General features: G+C 47.0%; 1 protein-coding gene across 2 annotated transcripts; it reads right to left on the bottom strand.

Annotated features, from left to right (window-relative positions):
• Positions 1-309: 309 nt before the first annotated feature.
• Positions 310-27,835, bottom strand: ACOT7 (acyl-CoA thioesterase 7). Of its 2 annotated transcripts, XM_087878837.1 has the most exons (10): positions 27,579-27,835; positions 22,052-22,169; positions 21,206-21,362; positions 15,695-15,786; positions 15,234-15,348; positions 13,531-13,545; positions 12,687-12,773; positions 8,525-8,641; positions 4,510-4,694; positions 310-853 (listed from the first exon to the last, which is right to left on the bottom strand). In XM_087878837.1, the coding sequence occupies exons 1-10, from the start codon at positions 27,791-27,793 to the stop codon at positions 749-751; spliced, it is 1,206 nt and encodes a 401-aa protein (XP_087734963.1). In that variant the 5' UTR covers positions 27,794-27,835; the 3' UTR covers positions 310-748. The 2 variants fall into 2 exon arrangements, with proteins under 2 accessions (XP_087734963.1, XP_087734964.1); XM_087878838.1 differs by lacking the exon at positions 13,531-13,545.
• Between the last annotated feature and the right edge of the window lie 33 nt (positions 27,836-27,868).

Here is a 27,868-nt window from a genome sequence, read left to right as displayed (position 1 = left end):
CTAGGGGGTCTCCCGAACCCCTGAGAACCCCCCCTGATCCTGGAGGACTTTTCCTGAAATCAAGATATATTACGATAGCTACATTCCCACCATCTATTACCGAAGTTACCCCGTTCCCCTCCAGAAAATAAAAATAAGGGTGAGCTGGGTTTCTTTTCGACGAATCTGCGATGACTTCTAATAACGACCGTTTTGGACAAATTCTAGCTCGGCTTTCGATGAAGCTCCTTCCTTCTACTCGGCGTTCTGGGGTGGTGGGGCTGAGAGGGACCCCCCCGAAAGGGCAGAAAACAGTCTCCGACCCACACGTTTAAAGGCACCAAACCTTTATTTGCGACCGCCGCTGAATAAATTAGGCAAACATATACATCTGCACGACACGTACACCGAAGACGGGGAGGAAGAGGGGCAGAGGAGGGGGCTTTTGAGCAACGCCTGAATGGGGAGGGAGAGGCTGCCGTTGCGTGTGTGTGTGTGTGTGTGTGTGTGTGTTTCTTGGGACAGTGAAGATGGACCTTCCCCAAGCGGGAGATGTCTATCTTAAGGTTGTTAATAAAAGCAAGTGATCTGGCGGGATCAGCTGGCCCGTGTGTGTTGATATGTGCCCCCTCCTCATCGGGCCGCCCTACCCTGTCTGATGGAATGAATCTTGGCTGGAAAGGAGAAGGCGGGGGTCCCCCGGAATGTTGTCGCAGCCCCCCCCCTTTCCATCTGGGTCTAGGGATTGGGGAGATCTTTGGCCCGAGTGTCACTGTTGGGTGAGGGGCTGCAACTGTGCTTGGCGCTTGGCTTTCGTTTGCAAGTAGCGATTTTTCCCTTCTTCGAAACGTCGTCGTTCGTCCTCGGTTTCCAACTGCGGGGAGGGGAGAGAAAGGAGGGCGAGAAACAAAGGGGGGGGGGGAGAATGTGGGTGAGTCGTCCATGTCCCCACACAGCAGCAGGTTTGGCCGCTGGACGGGCTTCCTTTGCCCGCGGCCACCTCAGGATGTCCTGGGAGACTTTTGTCAAATGATTTTCTGAAATCAAGATATATTACAGTAGCTACGTTCCCACCATCCACTATGCAAGTTAACCAGAGAGAGAGGGAGGGAGGGAGGGAGGCAGGCAGGCAGAGAGTCAAAGGATGGATGGATGGAGGGAGGGAAGGAGGGAGAGGAGGAAGGAAGGAAGGGAAGTACGAAAAGAAGGAGAAAAAAAAGAAAAAGAACAAAGAATAAAGAGAGAGACAGGCAGAAAGAAAAAGAAAGAGAAAAAGAAAGAAGAAAAAGAAGAAAGAAAGAAGAAAAAAAGGAAAGGATTTGATTTGATTTTGATTTGATTTTATTTGATTTGTATACCGCCCTACTCCCGAAGGACTCAGGGCGGTGAACAGCCAAGCAATAAAATACATAAATACAAAAATATTAAAAACCAGTTAAAATCAAATTAAATTATTTTGGCCCAGACAAATTAAAACACCCCAATAATTTAAGAACAGATTAAAATTTACATATTAAAAGAGGAAGGAGATTAGGCCAAGCCTGCTTGAAGGAAAGAAGAAAGAAAAAGGAAAGAAAGAAAGAAAAAGGAAAGAAGAAAGAAAAAGGAAAGAAAGAAAGAAAAAGGAAGAAAGAAAAAGAAAAGAAAAGGTGTCCAACTGGACAGCCATTTGTCAGGAATGCTAGAGGCTCTCCTCTTTGAGGACTAGAAGACCTCCAAGGCCCCTTATGTTCCCGTGTCTTTCTCCTGAATTGGACTGCACGGCCCCACGACTTAATTCAAATTCCACCCCAACCCCTCTTTTTCCCTCCCCCCCCCCTTTTGCAGCCCAGGATCAGATGACCTCTGGGAAGGGCTGGGGGGTTGGCACCCTCAGGACCTACAAATCTTTGGGGGCGGGGTTTTCCCCCCTCCCCTCCTGGCGTTTGGCACCCCGAGGAGTTTGCCAGCTGCGTGTGGGCACCACCGGCTGCTGAGAAGCGGTTAGGAGTCTCATTAACGGGGTGGGGAGCCAAGTTGAAGGTCAGGAGGGGGGGGCAGCCTGACAGCACAGAGCCCCCATTATCTCCAGCAGGGAGGCTGGAGGAAGCCCCACGGTAAGAGGGGGGGGGAAGATACGTCGGGAGAGGCCCCCCTCTGCGGCTCTTGGAAAGGCCAGCGGGGAAGCTGGGAGGCTGCCAGATGGGAATGAGGGGTGCCCTGGCGCCCCCCCCAGGAGAGAGAGAGGGGCAGGGGAAAGGGAAGGTCTGCTTGGCAGGAGGGCAGCTTCTTTGGGGAGAGGAAGGGGAAGGAAGAGGGGAAGGAAAGGAGGGAGGGAGTGGGGAATAGATGGAGAGAATGGATGCCTGGATGGTGAATGGGAAAGAAGGAAGGAAGGAAGGGAGTTGGAAGAGACCTTCCACTATACCAAATATAGCCAAATTTATTCACTATATTTGATATAGTTGGGTTATATTTGGAAGGGAGGGAGGGAGGAAGGAAGGAAGTGGGAAGAAAAAAAAGAAAGAGAGGGAAGGAGGGAAAGAAAGAGGGAAGGAAAGAAGGAGGAAGGAAGGGGAAGGAAAGAGGGGAGGGAGGGAAGGAGCAAGGAAAGAAGGAGGGAGAGTGGGAGGGGAGGAAAGGAGGAGAGGAAGGAAGGGAAAGAGGGTGAAAGGAAGGAAGGGAGGAAGAAAGAAAGGAAGGGAGGGAGGAAGAAAGGAAGGAAGGAAGAAAGGAAGGGAAGGAAGAAAGAAAGAAAGGGAAGGACAGAGACAAGGACTTCCTCCCTCCCTCTCAGAACGTAACAGGCAAGAAAGAACAGAGAAATTTTGAGGAGAAAAGGGGGGAATTTAAAAGCAAGAGAGGCTTGTGTGGCTTAAAACACACACACACACACACACACACACAGACTCCCAACCCCGGATCCCAGCATCCTTCCATGCAGCAAAGGAGGGAGGGGCGCAGGGTGGGGGTGGGGGGAGGAGACCAAGGGACGTAATGCATAAATCGAGGAATGGCTCCCTTCGCCCCCTCCTGCATCCTCGTCCTTGGGGTTTTTAATCTTGGCAAGCCGCGATGGCTAAAAATAGATGGGAAGGCAAACCACCAATAGCAGGTAGTTGGGGGGGGGGAGAGGGGGAAGTGGTGGGGGGGAGAGAAGGGAGGGGGGAAAAAGAGAAATGGAGGCCGATAAAATACAAAATAAAATTAAAAAATGGAAAAAGAAACTCAAAGTTCCCCAGGCTTTGCAAAAAAAAAAAAAAAAAAAAAAACCTTAAAGAGAAGGAGAATCTTTGCAAAGGCAAGAAAAAAATAAGAGAATTTCTTTTAATTTTATTGCATTGCTGGGTTTTTTTTTTGGGTGGGTGGGGGATGCTAAAATCAGGGTGTCACCTGGGAAGGGGGCTTCAATGGCAGAGGAAGAGATGGTCGAGAGGGCTCTCTGGGTCTTTTAAGGGAGGGTTCCCCCCCCCCCCATTGGGGGTTGGACTAGATGACCTCCAGGGTCCCTTCCAGCCCAATGTCTCCACTGTGGGGAGGGTCAGCAGCTGAGGAGCAGAGGAGGAGGAGGAGGGTGGGGGGAGGAGGAAAATCAAAAGATTTTGAGGAACAGGGCAGGGTTTTTTTTTTAAAGAAAGAGCACAACAGCTATTGCACTCGGCAGGACAATTTGTGTGTGTGTGTGTTTGTGGGGTTTTTAACGCACCTTTTTAAATGCCCTGTTTATTTTATTTTATTTTTTTGGTTTTGTCATTTTTTTTTTTTGTTTGTTTGTTTTTGGGAGCCTGTGCAGGGAGTCCTCGACTTACGACCGCGACGACGAAATTTCTACTGCTAAGCGAGACAGTTCCTTAAGGGAGCCTTGCCCCGTTTTACAGCTTTCCTTGCTGCAGTTGTTTAAGTGAATCACTGCAGTTGTGGAGTTAATAAAACGGTCATTAACTGAATCCGGCTTCTCCCCCCACCCCCGGCGTTGCTGGTCAGAATGGTCGCCAAAGGGGATCGTGTGATCCCGGGACGCTGCGACCGTCATAAAAAGGAGTCGGTCGCTGAGTACCCGAATTTTGATCAAGTGACCGCAGGGATGCTTCACCGGTCGTTAAGTGTGAAAAACGGCCCTTTTTTCAGTGCCGTCACTAAACGAACTGTCGTAAGGCGAGGACCGCCTGTGTTTTAATTTTTTAATTAAAAAAGTGGAACAAAAGTTAATTTAAATTAATAGTTGAAATAAAACAGTTAAAAGGGGGTAAGGGCTGGCCAGCCGAATGGAGCTAGCAGAGTGTTGAATGGCCAGACGCCTTTCCTGTTGCCAGTGAGGAGTTTTGTTCAGCAGATATATTCTCATTGTGCCCAGAGAGAGAAATATCTGCCTCACGGCCCAATTATTTTGGCAGATTTTTCTGGAACGCAGCGGTTCGCTTGCAGAAGGAAAGCAGCTGTCTTAGGGGTCCTGCAGCCCACTCCCCAGTTTTGATGAAACCAGAATTGGAAACTCAACAACCTCAGAGATGTTGTGTTGGCTTTGACACCATTCCACAAAAATTGACTTACCGCCAGCTGCGGGACGGGGAGGGGTCTTCCTTCCTTGCTGAGGGACACATAGGTGAAGAACGCGCTGACTGCCCGGTACGGCTCTTGGGGTTCACCCACGAAGCGGTCGGCGTCCACAAAGACCTCGATTTCCATGGACTTGTTGCTCGTGAAGGTCATGCGGCCGGAAATGGTGAGCACACTCCCTGAGGGATGGAGAGGACATTTGTGAGTGAGGGTCTTCTGGAGACAAGGATGGTCTTCCAGCTGAGGGACAGCTGAGTTTTGGATTTTTGCGGGGGGCGGGGATCGATTTGAGGACAGCAGATGGCAAGTCCAAGGGGTCTACACCAAAAGAGGACTATAACCTTTGGAGGATGCCAAGTCACTTTGGTGAAGGACCTGGTCTTCTGGAAGAGTAACCCAAGATCAGATGCAAAACCATTCTTGGAAATTTCTACAGCCAGCTGGTCAAAAACCTGGACCTTGTGAGAGAATATGGATAGGAAGGTGCATCTCGTCTGCAAAAGGATTATGGAGAGGTTGGAGAAGGTTCTGAAGAGAAGCTGGAAGATGAGAAGGGACTTGAGGAACATGAGATGTTCCTCAAAGAACTTGGTTTGTCCACAGAGGAATCTGAGATGTTCCTCGAGGAATGTGATTTGTCCCCAAAGTATCTTGAGTTGTTTCTTAAACAACTTGACTTGTCCTCAAAGGAACCTGAGATGTCTCTTGAGGAATACATTGTCCTCAGAGGAACTTGAGATGTTCCTCAAGGAACTTGACATGTCCTCAGAAGAACTTGAGATGTTCCTCAAAGAACTCAACTTGTCCTCAGAGGACATTGAGATGTTCTTCAAAAAACTTGACTTGTCTCAAAGAAACTTGAGAAGTTCCCCAAGGAACTTGACATGTCCTCAGAGGAACTTGAGATGTTCAACCTGAACAAAGGCCCAATGATGATCAAGAGTGGAAGACTCAACCTAGGGAAGTAGCGGCCTCTCCATCACTGGAAATTTTTTAAGAAGAAGCTGGACAGCCACCTCTGTAGGAGGGTCAAGTCGGCTTTCCTGCATCCTGCAGAGGGGTGGACTAGATGACCCTTGTGTTCCCTTCCACTGGATTTTTGCAGGAAACGAAGAACCGGGAATCCAGCTAGAATTCACAACCGTTTTTTTGGGAAGCTGAAGAAGACAGCAGGAGAGGGCAGGACAATCGGGAGATTTCCCCCACACCTCCTGGGTGGAATTGCAAAGGCCTAATTTAAGGAGAGAAACGGGGGATTTACGCCTGCTATTCTCTCTCGTTTTAAGCCACTGGTGACCTTCGCAGAAGGCAAACAAAGGCATCTCCAAACAAAGAGCTGAGATGCGAAGAAAGGCAAAATCCCAAACACCGCAATCGTCCAACCGCGAAGACGGATGACTCGCCCGTCCCACGTCAGAGAGTCCCACCCGGGGAGATCTAACCTAAATTAAAACTCCGACGTTCAACAGGGGGCAGTTCGCACGCAACGCCTCGAGCCTCCCCAAAACGCTTCCACCAAGGCAGCTGCCTCCAAGCGAGCGTCACATGCCAGCGGAGGCAGGAACGAGTTCACAGGCGGTCCTCAGCTTACGGCTGCGATGGAGCCCCAAATCCATCCATCCATCCATCCCTAGGTCTCCATTCACTTCTCCATCCCACCGTCTCATCCGTCCCACCATCTTCCTTCTCTCTCTCTCTCTCCATCCATCTTTCCTCTGTCTCTCCATCCATCTCCCCAGCCCTCCATCTATTTATCTCTCCATCTATCTCTCTATTCACCTATCAATTAAACACTCCATCTATCTCACCATCCATCAATTCCTCTCCCCATCTATTTCTCCATCTCTATCTGCCCATCCATCCATCCATCCATCTCTCCATCTATCAATTTATCTCCCCATCTATTTCTCATCTCTCCACCTATGTCTGTCCATCCATCCATCCTCTCCATCCATTTATCTCCATCTATCTCTCCATTCATCAATTCCTCTCCCCATCTATTTCTCCATCTCTCCATCTATCTGCCCATCCATCTCTCCATCTATCAATTCCTCTCCCCATCTATTTCTCCATCTCTCCACCTATCTGCCCATCCATCTCTCCATCTATCAATTCCTCTCCCCATCTATTTCTCCATCTCTCCACCTATCTGTCTCTCCATCCATCCATCCATCCTCTCCATCCATTCATCTCCATCTATCTCTCTCCATCCATCAATTCCTCTCCCCATCTATTTCTCCATCTCTCCATCTATCTGTCCGTCCATCCATCCATCCATCCATCCATCCATCCATCCATCCATATCTCTCCATCTACCTCTCCATCCCTTCCGTGGCCCCCTTGACATTCTCCCTCTTGAGTCCGACCCCTGGCCAAAGGGCCCCCTTTCTCCTATCTGTCCCACCTTCTGGCTGTATCTCCTGCCTTGGGCATGTGGACCTTCGGATCTTTGTCCGCCAGCCATTCCTTCCCCTCATCCTGGCCTGATGAGATGCCAGCTTAGATTTCCTTCAACCAGACAAGGTTGCTCCCGATGCCGTCTCCTTCTGACCACCGACTGGGGGTCTTTGACGGAGGCTAGAAACTCCCCCGGGGGTTCTATTTTTAACCGAGACGGGAGGCCTCAAGGAAAGACCCGCCTGGAAGCCGGGTGGCCTGGTTGGTGGGCTTGCCCAGGAGCTAAAGTGGAGCACTTGGGCGGAACCTACGACACCAGCCCTCCAGGTTTCATCAGCCCTTCCCGGCATCTCTGGATCCTGGAAGGGAATTCGCTGAAGCCAAGAGAGGAAGTCAACCGAGCATCAGTAATGAAGAGCAGATGGCTTCAAGCCAACCTCATTTGGGACATGGTTCGGATAGCAAGCTGTTGAGTTTTACGTTCTTGGAATACTGAATAACAGAGTCGGAGAGGTCGCAAAACGAGGCCAAAAATAAAAATAAAAATCACTTAACCGTCTCACTTAGCAGCGGAAATGTTGTCTCAATTGCGGCCGTAAAGCGAGGACTATCTGTAGATTGTAGGGGAATAAAATTCATCCGAGAGCATTTAGCGTCTGATTGCTCCCAAATTTAGCTAAAGAAAACAGCCAGCTTGAAAACCAAAAACCAAAATAGAGTAGGATAAACTCAACATTTGCTCAAGAAAATAATCAAGAGAGGCTTCCAAAAAAAATCAAATTAGATTCCTCTTCAAGGAGAGGGCGTTTCTCTCGAGGATAACAAGCGATGGCCCACATGTCTCATTCAGGAAGTTCTTAAGATGCTAATTTGGTCCGCTTGGAGACTGGAGGGTTTTTAGAAGACGTTGGTGTGACAATCAAAATCATCCCAACGGGGCGTCTTGTGCTTCACGCAACGTGGAACGAAATGTTCCTCCGCGGAGAGCGGAGACTCGCTCCTAAATGCCACCGTGTGTTCCAAGAAATGTCGCAACAAGCACCTTGGCGTAACATCGGCCGGGTTGCAAGGGACGACAACGGCGACACGCACAGAAGCACACACCTTCTGAAAGAGACTTCCGGGGTTGAGCAAAGGTTGAAGTTGGATACGAAGCGAATCAGCACCCTGGACAGCTCTCTCTGTTGGCCATGTTGCAACAGCCAGGATTGCAGAGAAAATCCGAAGGGATTTAAGAGAGTAACAAAGTTGGGAGGGACCTTAGAAGTCTTCTAAGAGTCATCACCTATACCAGTGATGACTAACCTTTTCCGGACCGAGTACCCAAAGCTCGTGCATGTATGAACGAATGTGTGTGTGTGCGCCCAAACCCCCCCCCAAATCCAATCCGCGTGTGGAGCGATGCAAGTGCTCCCCGCGCATGTGTGTGCAGCCCCCCCCCCCACATGCATCCCACCCTGCGCATGCACGGCAGAGACCCAAAGACCAGTTGCTGGCCAGCAGGAGCACTGCTGGCTGGGGGATTCTGGGAGTTGAAGTCCACCCATCTTTAAACTACCAAGGTTGAGAAACACTGTCCCAAACCAAGGGAAAGGTCTTACCGACCCCTTACCTTTTTTGATCTTCTCGTGAAAGTTGATGGCGTCTACAGAAGCCGTGACGATGTTGGTCTTGCAGTGGCGAGCAGCCACGATCCCAGCCACTTCGTCCATGAGTTTCATGGTCACGCCTGGAAAGCAGGATAAGAGACGGGGTTTAATGAGGCAGCGGTCGGTGGAAGAGGTCCCTGGGCCAGCAGGCTCCAACTGGAAAGGAGAATGAGGTGGTTGACAGCATTCTGATGCTGCCATAAAAAGGAGGAGACGAGACTTGACTTTTCACCTACTTATTTTCTCTGTAGATAATATCCCCTAGGAGATGGGATGGGAGGGGGACATTCCTGTGGGCTGAGGTCAGAAGCTGGGGAGACTGACTTGGAAGATGGCCAATGAGAAGATGAGAATTGGGGAACGGAAAGGGAAGGGTTTGGGGGTCAGAGGGTTAGTATCGGCTACAAGTCGGGGCCAGATCTGTCGTACTCAATAAATGGAATATTTCAGCAAAGATTAATTGTTTGGGAGTGCAATTTATTTGAGATGACATCGAAACCTGACAGTGGTCCTCTATGTACAGAAAACTAGAATGTAGGGTCAGAGAGTGGAAAGGACCTTGGAGGACTTCTAGTCCAACCCCCCTTCCTCGAGCAGGAGATCCTATTCCATTCAGGACCAGCAGTTGTCCGGTCTCTTCTTGAAGACCTCGAGTGATGGGAGCACCCACAACTTCTAGAGGCAAAACTTGACAGGGTTTCAACGTCTCCCTGACCATTGGCAGAGTGGACTTTTGGACTTTTGCTCTTTGCTTTCTGAGAGTGGAGGTAGTCAGGGAATCTTCTACGTGGCCTCAAGGAAGTCCTTCAGGGGCAGGTATGTCCACCCTGTTCCTTCCCACCTCTCCTTGCAGGAATTTGGGTCATTCTCACAGCCCTTCTATCAACCGCTTCCAGTCTTTCTTGCTCATTATTAGGAGCCTGGGAGTTCTAGTCCTGCCTTAGGCACGGAAGTCGGCTGGGTGACTTTGGGCCAATCAACCAGGAGACAGCGAGTTCTAGTCCCACATGAGATATGGAATCCATCTGTGTGATTTTGGGCCGGTTGCCAGGAGACTGGGAGTTCTAGTCCCACTTTAGGCATGAAATTGGGGTCAATCACCGGGAGATGTTGAGTTCTAGTCTCCCATTAGGCATGAAATCTGTCTGTGTGATTTGGGATCAACCACCAGGAGACTGGGAGTTCTAGTCCCACTTTAGGCATGAAATTTGGCTGGGTGACTTTGGGGTCAATCACCGGGAGATGGTGAGTTCTAGTCTAGTCTCCTATTAGGGATGAAATCTGTCTGTGTGATTTTGGGCCAGTTTACGCTTACAATTCCCTGTCCGTCAGTCCAGACGGAGGACGGAGAGAGCCTTCCTGCAAGGAAACTGAGTCAACGCCGGCTCGGTTTTCTGAAACGGGGTTGCAAAAATACCCCCAACGTGCCTCTTTGTGGGTGTGTGGGTGTTGTTGCTACAACCCGAGCTTTGAGGGAGGCGGAGGGGGAGGAAAAAAAATTGCAAGCTTGCCGAAGAGCTGGAGACCCTGCAGAAGACAATTAATTAAACCTCGTTGCTTCCTGCAACGAATTGCAGAGCTAATCCCCTCCACCCAGCTCCGAGCGAGGCTACTAATAAGAAGAGAAACGCCGGCTAAAAATAGCACAGCCGACACACACACACACACACACACACACACACACACACAACCAGCCGGCAAGGCTTTTGTTGTTGTCGCTGGGGCCTCGTCTTAATAAAGCAGCAGGATCTAAACAAAGAACGACAACAAGGATAACAACCACAACGGAAAAAAAAAAAAAACCCACTCTGAACATCTTCCTAACACAACAAATGGGATCCCAGAGGGGTCTTTGTGTGTGTGTGTGTGTGTGTGCGTTTGTGGGTCCTGTGCTCCACAGCGGGTCGTGCCAACCCCGTTTTTCCTGACGCGATAAATTCAGGATTAATTCCACTTGGACGATGCTCCCCGCGGCGTTTCCAAAGACGTGGGTCTTTGGACAAGGAAGCTGGGAGCCGAGTCGCCCAGGGACCCGAGAGAGACATGTGGGTTAAGTGAGGTTTATGAGTGACAGCCGGGGGTGGGGGGGGGGGAGAGGGGGTCAGTTGTCAGGTGGGTGGGACGGAGAAGGCATGCAAAGCAGAGATTTCAACAGGGGGGTCTCCCCGTCCGTCCGTGCGAGCGTTGGGGTGGGGTCAATCCAGACTTGTGCGCAAGGGACAAAGGCTTCTAAGCGAGGCGGTTCGTTTTGCAAATTCTCGGAAGGACCCTGGGTTGAATGGCCTTCCAGAAGATATGTAATCAAGATAACCTTGACAGAGGGAGGGAGGAAGGGAGGGAGGGAGAGAAAGAGAGAGAGAGGGAGAAAGAAAGGGAGGGAGGGAGAGGGAGAGTGACTGGCCCAAGATTTACCCCGCTGGCTTTCTTGGTTAAGATGGAACTAGAACTCCCAGTCTCCTAGTGACTGGCCTAAAATCACCCAGCTGGCTTTCAGGCCTAAGGCAGGATTAGAACTCACCGTCTCCTGGTGATTAGCCAAAAGACACCCAGCTGGCTTTCATGCCTAAGGGGAAACTAGAACTCACCGTCCCCTGGTGATTGGCCCAAAATCACCCAACTGACTTTAGTACCTAAGGTGGTACTAGAACTCCCAGTCTCCTGGTGATTGGCCTAAAGTCACCCAGTTGGCTTTCATGCCTAAAGCGGGACTAGAACTCACTGTGTCCTGGTGATTAACCAAAAGTCACCCAGCTGGCTTTCTTGCCAAAGTTGTGACTAGAACTCACCGTCTCCTGGTAACTCGACTAAAGTCACCCAGCTGGCTTTCGTGCCTAAAGCGGGACTAGAACTCCCAGTCTCCTACTTTCTAACCTGGTGCCTTCCCCATTAGACCAAACTGGCTCCAATAGCAAGACAGGTGGCTGAATAAACAATTTGTTTTTTTTAAAAAAAGGAAAACATTTGAGTTGAAAAACAGAAGTCCACATAAACATCCTACCAGGCGCCCCTCTCGACTCCCGAACACGGGAGGGAGGCCTAACAAACCTCAACGCCAGGTGCCCCCAAATTGTTAGGGGGACCCCTTACTTCCCGCCCATCCCGATGCCTTGCAAACCAACTGGCGCAGCAGCCTGGCTGGCAAAAAGAATTCCGTCTCCTATCTTTGCGGTAAGGAAAAAGAATAAATAAATCTATTTAATTTTCCCGACTGGCTCTTAAGTTCAAAATGCCCCCTCCCTCCCCCCCCCTTTCAAAACCTCCACCACGGCCTCCCTAAAGAATATTTTAATTACAGGGGTCTCAATTCCCCCAGCTTTCTCGACCGTGAAAAGTTCCTATAGCAACCACGCCTACGTTTGAAGCTCATCCAGTCTCGGGGAAAGTAATTTCCCCCCCCCTTTTTTCTTTCTCCAATTAAAGGGCTTGTCCTCAGTTTACCCAACCTTGATTAGGGGATCGGATTAGATGACCTCCGAGGTCCCTTCCAGCCTATGATTCTAGATGGGCGGTCTCTCACTCAGCTCGCCGGTTAACCAAGTAAATCTGGTTTATTTTCAAGGAAAGATAGTTTGACAACTGTCTGACCAGGTCCCGTGTCTTGAGCAGAGGGTTGGACTAGAGGACCTCAAAAGTTCCCTTCCAATCCTGTGATTCCAAGTCGCAAACGAGCCCGTCTGAATCATGTTTCTGGGTGGGAGTGAAGGTCAGGTTGGAATTTAGAGCAAGATTCTCACCTGGTGGAGCTAGCAATTTTTTTAATTTCTACACCTCTATCCCGAATCTTGTGACTTCCGCACACTTGTAAAAATAGAAAGGAAACCATGATAGGGGATTGGTGCTACCTCCGTTGCCAGGGGGGCTGGCATAGTATTTATTATAAATTCTGGGGGTTTTATGATCTGCACAATGTGGAAGGTTTGATTGTGCAGGAGGTCCACACTTCAAGACTGAGGAAGCCCTCAAGAAGCGTTTGAGACGATGATAAATATTTTGAAGGTGGACATCTATTCGTTGAAGAAGTAACACCAGGTGGGGAGGAGTCATTTGGGCCTTGGTAAGGGTGGAGGGGAGGGTAACTCCAGGGGAACACCGGTGTGGCCCAGTACAGGTTCTCCTAGGACTTACCTCCATGCACAAATCCATGCATGGTGCAGTCAGATGGTCCCACCAGGTGGATGAGACTTGACTGGCTGTATCCAACGGTGTAGGGCTCTGGAAAGAGAAACGAGCAGTTGAAGGACAAGCGAGGATGGAAGCCAAGGACCCAACCCTACCCTTTGTGGAGGACTACAAGAGGTTCCTAGAAGTGGAAGAACGGAAGGAGAACCAAGCTGGGCTCAATTCCATCAAAGGACGGACGTCCATCAAAAGTGGCCCTCGGCCTACTTTCAACCCCGGTTGACTCCCTTCTTCAGGAAGAAGGAACGAGGGACATTGAGGGAGGAAGAAGGAATGGGGTGGGGGACATTGAGGATTGAGGTGGTGTCCATGCCAACTTCTGCATCTGGCCTCCCTCATTTAATTGCTTCAGACACATCAATCATGGGGCCCCACCAAAGATTGCCTGTCCAACTGGATCCAGGATCTAGCAGCACAGATCCACAGGTAGGGGTATAGGAGGAATCGAGGACTACAACTAGGTGTAAAGTAAGTGTAAGAAAGCCCTCCAGACCAAGATTATTGAAAGTCGATCACTGTTCCCCTGTTGTTTATATTCTTTTCAAATATTAACAAGGATGGCTTGATCAATAAATAAAATATATTGACATTTTCCTCAAAGGACAAAATTTATAGGAATCCACTTCTGTTATTAAGATATTTAAAGCGTTAAAGCAAGCGAGATGCTTCAGAGTGTAAGGCCAATTAAGCTGCTCCCCTGGTATTAAGCCAGAGGCAGAATTGTGAGCTCTTACAAGCCGGCATTCACAGATCTTGGGTTAACTCAGTTAATTCAGCTGAACAGCCTTACCTTTACTTTGCCTGTCTGGAAAGCAGTGAAAAGAAAGAGAGAGAGGCAGGTAAGCGAAGCGTAATTTAATGCAGAAACAATTAGTTACCAAAGGAGATCCAGAGCAGATAGGGGAGCCCCGTTTGAACCCTGTTTTCCAGCAGTTACCTTGAGTAGCGGGTCGGACTAGAAGACCTCTAAGGTCCCTTCCGACTCTGTTATTCTTATTTCTGTGTTTGTCTAGGCGCCAGGCAATGGAGCAAAGCAATCTGAGGATTGGGATACTGATTTTAAATTTCATTTTTTTTTTTAAAAAAAAAAAAGGCAGGTAGTCCTTGACTTATGGCCATTTGTTTAATGTCTGCTTGAAAGTCTAATGGCACTGGTTTGAAAAGTTTTTTCAAACTAATGACCATTGCAGCATCCCCATGGTCAAGTGACCAAAATTCAGATGCTTGGCAACTGACACATATCTATGATGGTTGTAGTGTTCCAGGATCTGGTGATCTCCTTTTGTGATCTTCTGACTAGCAAAGCCAATGGGGAAGCCAGATTCACTTAATAACCCTGTTCCTATGTTAACAAAGGCGGTGATTCATTAACAACTTTGTTAATGAACCCAGCCCTATCCAATCCAACTCAGCCCAACCCAACCCAACCACAGCCTAAGCTATTAAATCAACCCAACCCAACCCAACCCAACTGAACTCAACCCAACCCAACCCAATCACAGCCCAAGCTACTAACTCAACTCAACCCAACTCAACCCAACCACAGCCTAAGCTACTAAATCAACCCAACCCAACCCAACTGAACTCAACCCAACCCAATCACAGCCCAAGCTACTAACTCAACTCAACCCAACCCAACCCCAGCCTAAGCTACTAAATCAACCCAACCCAACCCATATGAACTCAACCCAACCCAACCCAATCACAGCCCAAGCTACTAACTCAACTCAACCCAACTCAACCCAACCACAGCCCAAGCTACTAAATCAACCTGACCCAACCCAACTGAACTCAATGCAACCCAGTCACAGTCTAAGCAACTAACTCAACTCAACCCAACCCAACTGAACTCAACCCAAACCAACTGAATCACAGCCCAAGCTACTAAATCAACTAAATTCAACTCAACGCAACTCAACCCACTCACATCCAAGCTACTAAATCAACCTGACCCAGAACCCAACCCAACTGAACTCAATGCAACCCAGTCACAGTCTAAGCAACTAACTTAACCTGACCCAATCCAACTGAACTCAACCCAACCCAACTGAACTCAATGCAATCCAGTCACAGTCTAATCTACTAAATCAACCCAACCCAACTGAACCGAAACCCAAACCAAACCAATCACAGCCCAAGCTACTAAATCAACTCAACTTAAGTCAACTCAATTCAACTCAACCCAACTCAATCACAGCCTAAGCTACTAAATCAACTCAACACACCCAACTCTATTACAGTCCAAGCTACTAAATCAACCCAACCCAACTCAACTCAATTCAACCCAATCACAGCCCAAGCTAGTCAATCAACTCAACTCAAATCAACCCGATCCAACCCAACCCAACCCAAGCTACTAAGTCAACTCAACTAAATTCACCAATGTGTTGCACAATGGGAAACCCCCCCTCCCAAAAACACACATGCTGGAAATGCAAGATATAAATAAATATGCAGGCAGGTCTCTCCATGCCAGACAGGTGCCCCTCGTACCTGGATTGATCACGGGCACAATGACATCACCGTTCCTCTCTTTGGTCTCCTGACGTGCCAGCTTCTGTTCCTCGTAACGTCGTCTCCCTTCTTCCTCCTGGTCCTTCCGTGCAAACTAGCAGGAAAGTTAGACCGTTGTTAAATGAATTTTGCCCCACTGTACGACCTTTTTTTGCTGTGGCTGTTAAGTGAATTGCTGCAGCTGTTATGTTAGTTACACGGTTGTTAAGTGAATCTGGCTTCCCCATTGACTTTGCTTGTCAGAAGGCCGCAAAAGGGGATCCCGTGGCCCCCAAGACATTACAACCATCACGAATCAGAAATGAATGAATAGTCCAAAATTGTATTTAAAAACAAAAACAAAAACGCCAACAGTGATCCAAAGAACTAAACAAAACCATGAAACTCATTTTTTCCCAGCTACAAACGAGTATCACATATTTTCTTCCTTCAATCCTCACCTGGATTGGAGGCACTTCCAAAACCTTGTTCACGTTGTGGAGAGAAAGAGGAACGTACCACAAAGTGGCCTTGTTGGTTACTCTCTTCGCACCTAAGGAGAAAGGAAGAGGCTGTCAATGAGCAGATGCTGAGAAATTAAGCCAGGGGACAGTCACGCGAGACTCGGTCCTTTGGCTCCGTTGTAAGAAATGGATACATTCATTCATATTAATTTGTATTAATCAACAGATTAGGGATTGTAAACAAACTAGCCAATGAATCATTCTCAGGGCCACGTCCTTTTCCAAAGTGATTGGCAGGTGCTCTCAGAGACAAGGAGTGGCTCTACTTCACCAATATATGGACTGGTAGGTTCACCAATTCATTTTAGTTTCACTCAACTCAATCCAATCACAGCCCAGGTTACTAAGTCAACTCAACTCAACAATCCAACCCAACCCAATCACAGCCCAGGTTACTAAGTCAACCCCACTCAACTCAACAACCCAAACCAAGCTACTAAGTCATCAACTCAACAACCCAACCCAACCCAATCACAGCCCAGGTTACTAAGTCAACTCAACTCAACTCAACAACTGAACCCAACCTAACCCAACCCAATCACAGTCCAGGCTACTAAGTCAACTCAACTCAACAACCTAACCCAACCCAACCCAAGCACAGTCCAGGTTACTACGTCAAGTCAAGTCAAGTCAACCCAACCCAACCACAGTCAAGGCTAAATCAAATCAACTCAATTCAAGTCAAACCAACCCAATTCAATCCATCCCTGGCTATTAAGTTAACTCAACCCAACCCAACCCAATTCAACCCAAGCTACTGTGTCAATTCAACTCAGCCTGCAGGGAATACAACATACAAAATAACACAGTTGTAAGGAACCTTGGAGGTTTTCTTGCCCAACCCCCTGCTCAAGCGGGAGACCCAATAACCATGTCAGAAAAATGGTTGTCCAGTCTCTTGTGATGGAGCACCCACAATTTCTGGAGGCAACTTGTTCCACTGGTTAATTGTCTTCACTGTTAGGAAATTTCTCCTTAGTTCCAGGTTGCTTCTCTCCTGGATGAGTTTCCATCCTTTGCTTCCTGTCCTGCCTTCTGGTGTTTTGGAAAATAAGTGGACCCTCTCCTCTTTGGGGCAGCCCCTTAAATATTGGAAGACTTTTTTTTTTTTTTTTTGAAGATCTTGCAATCTCTAAAGTTGGAAGTTCCCACCAGTCTTACTCCTGATTTCTAAGCGATAGCAGGACACTTCTCATTTGGGGTTCTCATACAACGTCACCCCACCCCCATCCCGAAGGGTCTTCACGGAGATATCTGAGCTTTGCAGGGCAATCTTATCCGCAAAACCTTTGCTCCCTCCCTGATCCTCCTCTGTGTCGGTTGCTATGGCAACCCCTTCCCCAAGAGGGCTTCGGCAGGTGAGGGGGTATCAGCCGTAAATCCTACTCCACTTCCCCCCACACCCTGGCAAGCTGTCACATCCGCTTGGGATCGAAGCCTGAAGAAAGAGCTCAGTTGTGGTCTTAAGTCGAGGACTGCCTGTAGATTGGGGGGAGGGGAGGCGAGGGGGAGAGGAAGAGAGGGGAGTTGAGATGTCCCAAGGGTCTCCTTTAAAAAATTTGACCGAATTCCTGGACATCAAAGCTACGCAGTTAATTTTCCATTCGTGTTGTTCTACCCCGCTGAAGGACATTTGCAAGGGACAAAACCACGTTTTTCCAGCTAGCAAAACACAGACCATGTTTTCAAAGCAGCCTCAAGGAACAGGGGAGGGGAGGGGGCCTGCCAGGAGAGGGAGGGCGAGCTCGGAAGAAGAAAGCAAAAGACACAGTTGAGCTGACCTCCCCTCCCTTCCTGATGCTCCCTCGCCCGCCCCAGCTCCTCTGTAGCCCCTTGAAAAGAACGGTTGATTCCCCTTCAAAGGCAGAATAATCCTGCAAATTCCTGCTCCGTTTGAAACATCTGGGGGGGGGGGACAGGGCGGGGAATCTGCTTGTCTTTGCAACACGAAATGCAATGCCATGTTTCTCTTGGCAGAGGGTGGAAGGCCAGGCGTTTACGGGAGGGGGAGGATTAAAGTGGGAGAAAGGAAAGACTACGCAGCCCATCATCCTGAGGGTGCAGACATCTGGGCGGGGGGGTGGGTGGGGGTACGCAATGCTGAGAGGCGTACAAGTCTGAATTTTGACAAGGTGTCGTGTTTTTTTAAATTGTCAAGCCAGCGATCGTTTCACAGGCAGTCCTCAACACACGACCGCAACGTGGAGCCCAAAATGTATGTCACTAAGTGAGACATTGGTAAGGGAGACATTCACAACTTCTGCAGGCAAGTTGTTCCACTGGTTAATTGTTCTAACTGTCAGGGAATTTCTCCTTAGTTCTAGGTTGCTTCTCTCCTTGATGAGTCTCCATCCGTTGCTTCTTGTCCTGCCCTCTGGTGCTTTGGAGAAGAGCTTGACTCCCTCTTCTTTGGGGCAGCCCCTGAGATATTGGAAGACTGCTATTTATTTATTTATTTATTTTATTTATTATTCGAATTTCTATACCGCCCTTCTCCTTTCGGACTCAGGGCGGTGAACAGCCAAAATAAAAACATTTATACATAAAGTACGATTAAAAATAGATTTAAAATAATTAAATTTGGCCCATAGTTTAAAATTTATCAATTTAAAATCCATATCAAAATTTAAAACCAACCATAAAATCATAAAATCAAGAGAGACCGGCTATCATGTCTCCTTAGTCCTTCTTTTCATTAAACTAGACATACCCAATTTTTGCAACCGTTCTTCATATGTATTAGCCTCCCGTCCCCTATAATCATCTTTGTTGCTCTTCTCTGCACTCTCCACATTTTTTTTTTTACATTTGCCTATCCCAGGTCCTTGGTAAAGACTCGATAGGTAGACAAACCCAGTCTGAACATCTGGCTGACTATGTGATTATTATTATTATTATTAATAATAACAACAAGAACAATAATCAGAAGAGGAGGAGGAGGAAGAAGAAGAAGAAGAAGAAGAAGAAGAAGAAGAAGAAGAGGAGGAGGAGGAGGAGGAGGAGGAGGAGGAGGAGGAAGAGGAAGAAGAAGAAGAAGAAGAAGAAGAGGAGGAGGAGGAAGAGGAAGAAGAGGAAGAGGAAGAAGAGGAAGAGGAGGAGGAGGAGAGGAGGAAGAAGAAGAAGAAGAAGAGGAGGAGGAGGAGGAGGAGGAGGAGGAGGAGGAGGAGGAAGTCATGGGAACATAAAGTGGAAAAAGTTATTGAAAATGAGAAGGTAAAGATCTTGTGGGACTTTCGAACACAGATGGATCGTCACTTGGAACACAACATGCCAGATATCACAGTTGTCGAAAACCGAAATGTACAATTGATTGACATCGCGGTACCAGGAGACGCCAGAGTTGAAGAAAAAGAACTGGAAAAAAATCACGAAATATCGCGACCTGGCCATCGAAACTACACGGCTCTGGATGAAACACGTCACAGTGATACCCATCGTCATCGGGGCACTTGGTACCATGTCCAAGAATTTTATAACATGCATCAAGAAATTGCAGCTCCTTGCAATAACACTGCAAAAAAACTGCGCTACTCGGAACATCGTACATCTTAAGAAGGTACTTGGTTGATGCCTAGGACGCTGGCAGCAACCCCTATCAACCATCAGTGCCAGTCAATGGTATGTGTGATGCATTTACGAATGTTCAGTTGACTGAGTTTCATGTTTAATGAGTAAAGTTAATAATAATAATAACAATGCTATTTTTAAAAAAACGCAAGCAGGGAGCTGGCGTGTGGCCATGCCAGTCAATAATCCCTGCGTGAGAAAAAGAGAGAGCAGATGTTTGCCTGGGGTGTCAAAAGGGGAAGAAAAGAGAAGCGAAGTTGTGCGTTCGGAGGGGAGGGTTGTGTACACATCTGGCGGGGTTGCAGCTGGAGGAGGAGAAGAGACAGACTGCTGATCGAAGGAGGCCGGGATGTAAACACGGCGGAGAGGCTTGTGCATCCCACAAAAGGAACAACGGAGTCAATTTGAGGGTTTAAAGTCTGGCAGGAGACCACCCCCACCCACCCCCACACAAGCTCACAAACAGAAAGATTCCTGCCTTGTGAGGGAGCTGGTCTCTTGCGTAAATAGGATGCAATGATGAAAGGCCTGCAGACTAAAACATACGAAGAAAGGCCAGTCTAGAGAAAGGAAGGACCAGGGTGGATATAATAGCCATATTCCAAATATTTGAGGGGCTGCCCCAAAGAAGAAAGGGTCAACTTATTTTCCAAAGCACCAGAAGGCAGGACAAGGAATGAGTTCTGGTCCTGCTTTAGGCATGAAGGCAGCTGAGTGAGTTTGGGCCAATCACCAGGAGACGGTGAGTTCTAGTCCTGCCTTGGGCATATAAACTGGCTGGGTGAATTTGAGCCGCTTTCTTTCTCAGCCCAACCCAACCTCACAGGGTTGTTGTTTTGGGGAAAAAATAGGAAGGAATGTGAGGGAATGTTCGCCGCCTTGAGCGATTCGTAAAAATAAGAAAGGCAGGGTGCAAATAAATTAAAATAAATAGAGAGAGTGAGGTGATTACAAACTGGACAGAGGTCTAAGGTTGCTCAATAAAATCAAGTAAAAAGTAAAGTGAAATGTAATAAAATAATTTATTGCAAACTGGGCAGAGGCGTATTGTGGTTGAAAAAAATAAAAAAATATATAACAATATGATATTATTATTATTATAACATAACCCGAATCTCCTTTCTAACTAAAGCAGCTCCCCTGAATTTTGAGGTGCTGTCCGAGGTCCTGAGCCCCAAGCATCGCCCCGCTTGATGGTTTCCATATTCTGACAAATAATATTATAATATAATATAATATAATATAATATAATATAATATAATATAATATAATATAATATAATATAATATAATTTAACATAATATAATAGTAAAATAGAATAGAATAGAAAATATAGAATAGAATAGAATAGAATAGAATAGAATAGAATAGAATAGAATAGAATAGAATAGAATAGAACAGCAGAGTTGGAAGGGACCCTGGAGGTCTTCTAGTCCAACCCCCTGCCCAGGCAGGAAACCCTATTCCATTTCAGACAAAGGATTGTCCATTCTCTTCTTGAAAACTTCATGTTGGAGAATTCACAACTTCTGGAGGCAAGTCGTTCCACTGGTTAATTGTTCTAACTGTCAGGAAATTTGAATAAAAAGTAAACTAAACTAAAATAGAATACAATACAATAATAAAATGAAATGAAATGAAATAAAACTAACAAACTAAACTACACTACACTACACTCATCATCTTCTTTTAATAACCCCATAATCCCTTGTGGGGTGGAGTCAGGGCAAACTGAATGGAGCTGAGTGTTTACTGGCTGGATGCCTTTCCTGTCGCCAGTGCGGAGTTTTGTTCGGCAGATACAATCTCATTTACAATACAATAAAATCATGGAATCTACGGAGCTGGTCACGTTCCCCAAGAGCCTCCAGGGATGCTTACCTGTGAGGATGTTTTCGGCTTCCACCTGTACCTGGACTTCCACGGAATGCTTGGAGGTGTAAGTGATCTCGGCACTGACGTGGGCCACTTCGCCGATGCACATGGGGGAAAGGAAGTCCGTGCGCTCCACACGAGCCAGGGCAGCCACGCAGGGCTCCTGCCAGGGAAGGGGGGGTGAAATGCAAAACTCCCATCAACAACGGGAAAACCCACAGAGCCAATGCAGGCAGGAAGTCACCCATCCATCCAGCGGTTTTAAAAGGAAATGCAGCTGCCGCTATATATATTTTCTCTCTCTCTCTTCCAATTATCCTGTATCGCCACCTACTGGGCCATTGTTTATTTTATTTATTCCCGAGCTTTCGGCTGGAAATAAAACTGAATTGAAACCGAAATGGGAAATTAAAAATCGAAAGGCAAATAAAAAATTGAAATGGAGTTAAGTTTGAAATTTTTAGGATATCAAAAACAAAAGCAGGATGCTTCTGAGCTTTTTCTCACCCTGTCTGCTTTCCCAGCACTGACCGACCTCTCTCTCCCTCTTCCTCCTCCTCCCGCCGGGGCTAAATTCCTCTACAGCTGTCTTTCCGAAGGTGGGCCGTTTCCAGACCGTGTGAACTACAACTCCCAGCATCCCACAAACGGCCAGGCTGTCGAGGAGAATTCTGGGAGTTGTAGTCCAAGCCTGGAAGTAGCCAAATTTCGCATAAAGCGTTCTGTAGCACCTTAGGCTTTATTGGCGGCTGCTTCGTGGGCAAAGAGGGTCTCCCTTGTGGCCTTGGAGACCCGATACTTGTGACACTGGGGTTGCCCAGAGCGGTTGTGGGAATAGAGAGCAGCACGTACCCCGGATTGGGAGTTGCAATGTCGGGTGCTGATGATGGCTCCGGCCTCTTCGATCATTTTTAATATGGTGCCTCCGTGCACGTTGCCGGCGATGTTCGCATCATCGGGGCGCATAATCCTAGGGAGAGAGAGAGAGAGAAAAAGACAGAAGCGGTAGTCCTTGACTTACGACCGTGTGCAAAGTCGCGGAAAGAAGGGGTTCCCGTCTCTTCCTCGCACTTACTACCGCGGCAGTTCCTGTTCCCTGCTGGTCGTTTGAGCGCTCGGCAGCCATTGCAAATTTGTATGGAATGAATCAAATCGAGCAAATTTTGTTTTAAAAGTTGAAAGGTTTTTGAAAGGAGGAAAAAAAAGAAGTTGGAAATCGAAACGTTTCCCCAGCACTGCTTTGCCTTTTATTCTGGATTGCAAATATTGTAGGAAGTTAGCACCCGTCCTTCTCCTAGAAGAATGAAATACTTTGAGAAATATTTTAAAAAGGCAGAATATTGTATTTCCCCCAAAAGAGAAATACAAATCTTAAAAGGGAGGTAGAAACTCCAGAGCCACAGTTCCCTGCCCCCCAAGCGGATACTAAGCTTTTAGAAATGCAGACTTGGTAATCCATTCAAGGCAGGATCTTTTGAACAAAGGCAGAATGGTAGGATCAGGCCTCACTCAAGATCCAAACCAGGCAAGCCATGAAGACGCAATCGGAATGGCCCAACACCCTTTCAGGACACATTCAGGCCTCCTCACTACGTATCAGTCCAGGCTTCAATCAAACTTAACTCAGACAACCTACAAAGCTAGCTAGGATCCCTACAGCAACTCATAGACTACAGGCTCTTGCCACAGGAACAGGAAGCTCAAGTGCAAAGGCCCAGAGAGGGTCTAAAATACCCTTCACTCTCAGACCCATGTGGTCAGTTGCCCAGGACCTCAAACCCATGTGGTCCTGTCCATTAGCCTGACTAGGTGGCTCAGTGGCTAAGACACTGAGCTTGTCGATAGGAAAGGTCGGCAGTTCGGCGGTTCGAATCCCTAATACCGGTCTCCTGTGTGAGCAGGGGGTTGGATTAGATGACCTCCAAGGTCCCTTCCGACTCTGTTACTGTTATCAATCAACCATCTTTCCAATCAGCCTCCATGTGTCCAGTGTCTTTCTCCCTGCTTGGAACTACTGAACCCAGATGGATATTAATTCCAACAATATCTATTTCGATTGATGGATTTCCTTGTTGGAACCCCCAACATATATCCTGAAAGCAAAAATATCTTTTAGGATCCATTCATTTCGTGTTCAGAGGCTGTTTTTGGGGAGCCCCCACTGCTAAATGCGAGCCTGGTTGCCCCCCAAACCCATTTTTCTCCTTATCGAAAATCCAGATAGATAGTCCTCGACTTACAACTGGTTTAGTGGCTGTTTCAAGCTACCTTCCCAGGGATTCTTATGATCCCCTCCCGCACTTGGCAACTGGCCCACATTTACCCATTGTTTGTTGAAAAACCAGAATTTTCTTCTAGTTTCCGGCATAAATTAGGCCAAGGTGGACAATGGATTCGCTTTACGACCACGGTGTTTGTTTTTAACAACCGGGGTGATCGCTTAACGACTGCCGTAAAAAAAAAAACAGGTGGATAAAATTAGGTCGGTCGTGTGGGTGACACGCTCTACGACCATAAGGGGCAGGCTCCCTCACAGTCATAAGTCGAGGACTACCTTTCCAATCCACAGAAAGGGTGGGGGATGGGAGGAGGGTCCTACTGGATCAGGTGAACGGCCATCCTCGGAAACGGAGAGAAACGGGCGTCGGGGATTCTGCCGGCGAGACGTCCCAAACTCGCCTTTCCACTTTTTCTGTGCGATAACCGGCACCCTTCACAACTTCCTCTCTCGCAAGGCAGCCTATCAGGGTTGCGTGTGGGGAAGGGAAGGTCCCCACAAGGGTGCAGAGGGAGAGAGGAAGGAAGGAAGGGAGGAAGGAAGGGAGACTAAAATGCTCACCCCACGCAGCTGGCTAGCTTATGAATCACCAGGAAATGGGTTATTCCGGCATCAGCTCAGCCGGTGACACACATCGGCCCATAGGTGAGGATACGGTTTACAGGGAGGGTTGGACGCCCAGAATTGCACAACTTCAGAAGTGGTGGGAGCTTCATCACTGGAGGCCTTCAAGAAGACACCTGTCAGAAATGGTGTAAGGTCTCCTGCCTGGGGGTGGGGGGTGGGGTGGGGTTGAAGGAATTGGACTAGAAGATCTACAAAGTCCCTTCCAACTCTGTTTATTTATTTATCTGTCCGTCTGTCTGTCTGTCTGTCTGTCTGTCTGTGTATGTATGTATGTATGTATGTATGTATGTATGTATGTATCTATCTGTCTGTCTGTCTGTCTTTCTATTTGTCTTTCTATCTCTTATCTGTCTGTCTATCTATCTGTCTATCTATCTTATCTAGTGATCTATCTATCTCTGTCTGTCTTTCTATTTGTCTTTCTATCTCTTATCTATCTGTCTGTCTATCTATCTGTCTATCTATCTTATCTAGTGATCTATCTATCTCTGTCTGTCTTTCTATTTGTCTTTCTATCTCTTATCTATCTGTCTGTCTATCTATCTGTCTATCTATCTTATCTAGTGATCTATCTATCTCTGTCTGTCTTTCTATTTGTCTTTCTATCTCTTATCTATCTGTCTGTCTATCTATCTGTCTATCTATCTTATCTAGTGATCTATCTATCTATCTCTCTGTCTGTCTTTCTATCTATTTGTCTTTCTATCTCTTATCTGTCTGTCTGTCTATCTATCTATCTTATCTAGTGATCTATCTATCTATCTCTCTGTCTGTCTTTCTATCTATTTGTCTTTCTATCTCTTATCTATCTGTCTGTCTGTCTATCTATCTATCTATCTTATCTAGTGATCTATCTATCTATCTCTGTCTGTCTTTCTATTTGTCTTTCTATCTCTTATCTATCTGTCTGTCTGTCTATCTATTTATCTATCTTATCTAGTGATCTATCTATCTATCTATCTCTCTGTCTGTCTTTCTATCTATTTGTCTTTCTATCTCTTATCTGTCTGTCTGTCTATCTATCTATCTATCTATCTATCTTATCTCGTGATCTATCTATCTATCTCTCTGTCTTTCTATCTATTTGTCTTTCTATCTCTTATCTATCTGTCTGTCTGTCTATCTATCTATCTATCTTATCTCATGATCTATCTATCTATCTCTCTGTCTTTCTATCTATTTGTCTTTCTATCTCTTATCTATCTGTCTGTCTGTCTGTCTATCTATCTACTGTCTATCTATCTTCTGCCTGCCCGTCTGTCTGTCTGTCTATCTTTCTATCTAAATAGGAAGTTGGGTACACAGGTCGACCCACTCCATTCACGCAACCCATTTCCCACCGCCGATTTCTGGTGCGCAGCAGCTGAAGAGAGCCACGAGGAAAACCCGAGACAAAGCCACACCACGCAACAAAGCAGCAACTTCAAAAGCTTGACCGCCAAACATTTGTGCAACTTGCTGGCCCACAAAAGACTTCACCTCTGGGCTGGAGCATCCATGAATCACAGATTCAGTCTATTTGCGAGGACCAAAAGCGCCCCCCCCCCAAAAAGGAGAGGCTTGCAATTCTGAAAAAAAGCAGGGTTTTTTTTTTTTTTTTTTTGATGCACTGTCCGCCAGCAGGTGAGTCAGCACAAGAAAAGCAGAATTATTGTCGGGGGAAAAAAATAATAATAAAAGAGCAGTTGGTTCTTTGGGGATCAATCTCAGCCTGGAGAACTTAAGGCGATTAAAATTCCCGCAGGGAAAAAGCCAGCCGGCGGATGCTGTAATTATTCTCACGTGCCGCCTGCAAACTGGGCACCGAGGGAGGCTTTTAAATCCCGCAGCCATGAGCCGAAGCTCAGCCTTAAACCGTTATTAAATCATGGTTACAAGCCATCCCTTTGTTGGAGGAAGGAGTGGAGAAGGGCGAGGCCTGGGAACGAAGGGTTGGGCACTGCCCCAAGGCTGCCAAGCTCTTTAGGGTAAGAGTTTTTTGTGGCACACAATTCACCAGCCGCCGGTGTCGTAAAACATCACAAAGGCCGTTGAATTTCCCGTTCGAATCCTGCCAAGCCCTTCGCAGGAACTGAATGTTGTTTGATGGACTCGCCCCTCGAGGATCAAAGTGCACGAATCAGGGTGAAAAGCGAGTGCATGTCGCCACGTGTTTAAAAAACAACAACCAGCCTTGCCCAGTTGCCTAGGAAACGTAAAATGGAAAGAAAGAAAAGGAAAGGAAAGGAAGGACGGAAGACAGGAAGGAAGGAAAAAAGAGAAGAATTGGTAGTGGAGGGAGGGAGGGAGGGAAGGAAGAGAGAACGGAAAGGAAGGACAAAGGAAAGAAGGAAGGAAGGAGGGAAGGAGAAAGGAGAGAGAGAGGGAGGGAGGAAGGAATAAGAAAGAAAGATGGGAGGAAGGAAGGAAGAGTGGAAAGGAAGGACAAAGGAAGGAAGGAAGGAAGAAAGAAGGAAGGAAGGAACTGAGCAGAGGATCAATTTTTTTGAAAAGAAAAATAGAATCGAAGGGCTAGATGGGACCTCAGAGGTCTTCTAGTCCAGCCCCTTGGCCAAGGTAGGAAACCTTATTGGATGGATTTGGCAGGCCAGGAGAAGGTTTGAGGAGTCTGTTCATCTGATAAAATCCCAGTTTTATAAAAGCAAATGAGAATAAAGGGAGGGAGGGAGAGAATAAAACAATGAAATGAAATAACAAAAGGAAATAATAAAACAAGGAAATGGAGTGATATAAAATGAAATGATGAAATGAAATTAAGTTTAAAAAGATAATAATGAGATGAGATGAAATACAATCCAAGGGCCCTGGGTGTCATTCAGCCTGCTTTCTGCCGCCCACTTTGCAGATCTATGGATCCAATACAGCGCACATACATACAACCACACAAAGTAACATATATCACAGATAACCAAATAAATCTTAATTTACATCTATCTATCTATCTATCTATCTATCTATCTATCTATCTATCCATCTCAGTATAAATGATATATATCCTTTAGTTTATATGTGTGTGTGTATATATATACACATATGCGCGCACACACAAAGTTTATATATATATAAATATTATATATACACACATACATACGTCATACATACATACATTACATATATATACATATATATATAAAACATTATATATGTAACATACATACATACATAACATGTAACATACAATGTTTATATACATATAACATACATACATACCCATGTTATATACATATAACATACATACAAATATAACATGTTTTATATACATACATACATATAACCAAAAAATAAAAAACTAAAAAGACATTTTATGCCCCCCAGAGCCTGGAATTGATAATAACCAACTGTTATTATTTATAATAACCAACATACACATTTGTGTGCATGTTATATGTACATATAACCAAGTAATTATTATTAATAACCACACAGAGCACTCTGCACATGCCCAGAGGCTCTGGGAGCGATGGAGGCGGGTACCTGCTGATCTGGATGGCGGCGGGCGGAGGGGCGGTTTCTCCGGCCTCGGGGGCCCGGGAAGGCTGCATGAGGATGGAGGAGGATGGAGGAGGCGGCGGCAGTCCAACCGGAGAGAGATCGACCGGCCGGCCGGCGACCTGACAGGAGGGCGGGTTGAGGGGACGGGGCGGGGCTTCTCTTCTAAGCCCCGCCCTCCGCGGCCGCCCCCTCCCCATTGGTCGGCCTGGAGCCTTTTTTTTCCCCTCCTCTGGCCACGTGACCCCAACAGCTCCGCCGCTACGTCACTCTCG

This window comes from Pantherophis guttatus, chromosome 15 (genome assembly GCF_059756535.1).
Source record: "Pantherophis guttatus breed Tessera chromosome 15, ASM5975653v1, whole genome shotgun sequence".
NCBI lineage: Eukaryota > Metazoa > Chordata > Lepidosauria > Squamata > Colubridae > Pantherophis > Pantherophis guttatus.
Note: the sequence above shows the minus strand (reverse complement) of the source record. Positions and strands in the feature narration are given on the sequence as shown.

Excerpts from the sequence above, each read along its gene's own strand:
- ACOT7 (XM_087878837.1), bottom strand. The coding sequence starts at position 27,793 with ATGGGGAGGGGGCGGCCGCGGAGGGCGGGGCTTAGAAGAGAAGCCCCG. Across the intron at positions 21,363-22,051 it reads ATTGCAACTCCCAATCCGGG|GAGCCCTGCGTGGCTGCCCT; the intron begins GTACGTGCTGCT and ends CTTCCCTGGCAG. Across the intron at positions 8,642-12,686 it reads GCATGGATTTGTGCATGGAG|GCGTGACCATGAAACTCATG; the intron begins GTAAGTCCTAGG and ends CCTGCTTTCCAG.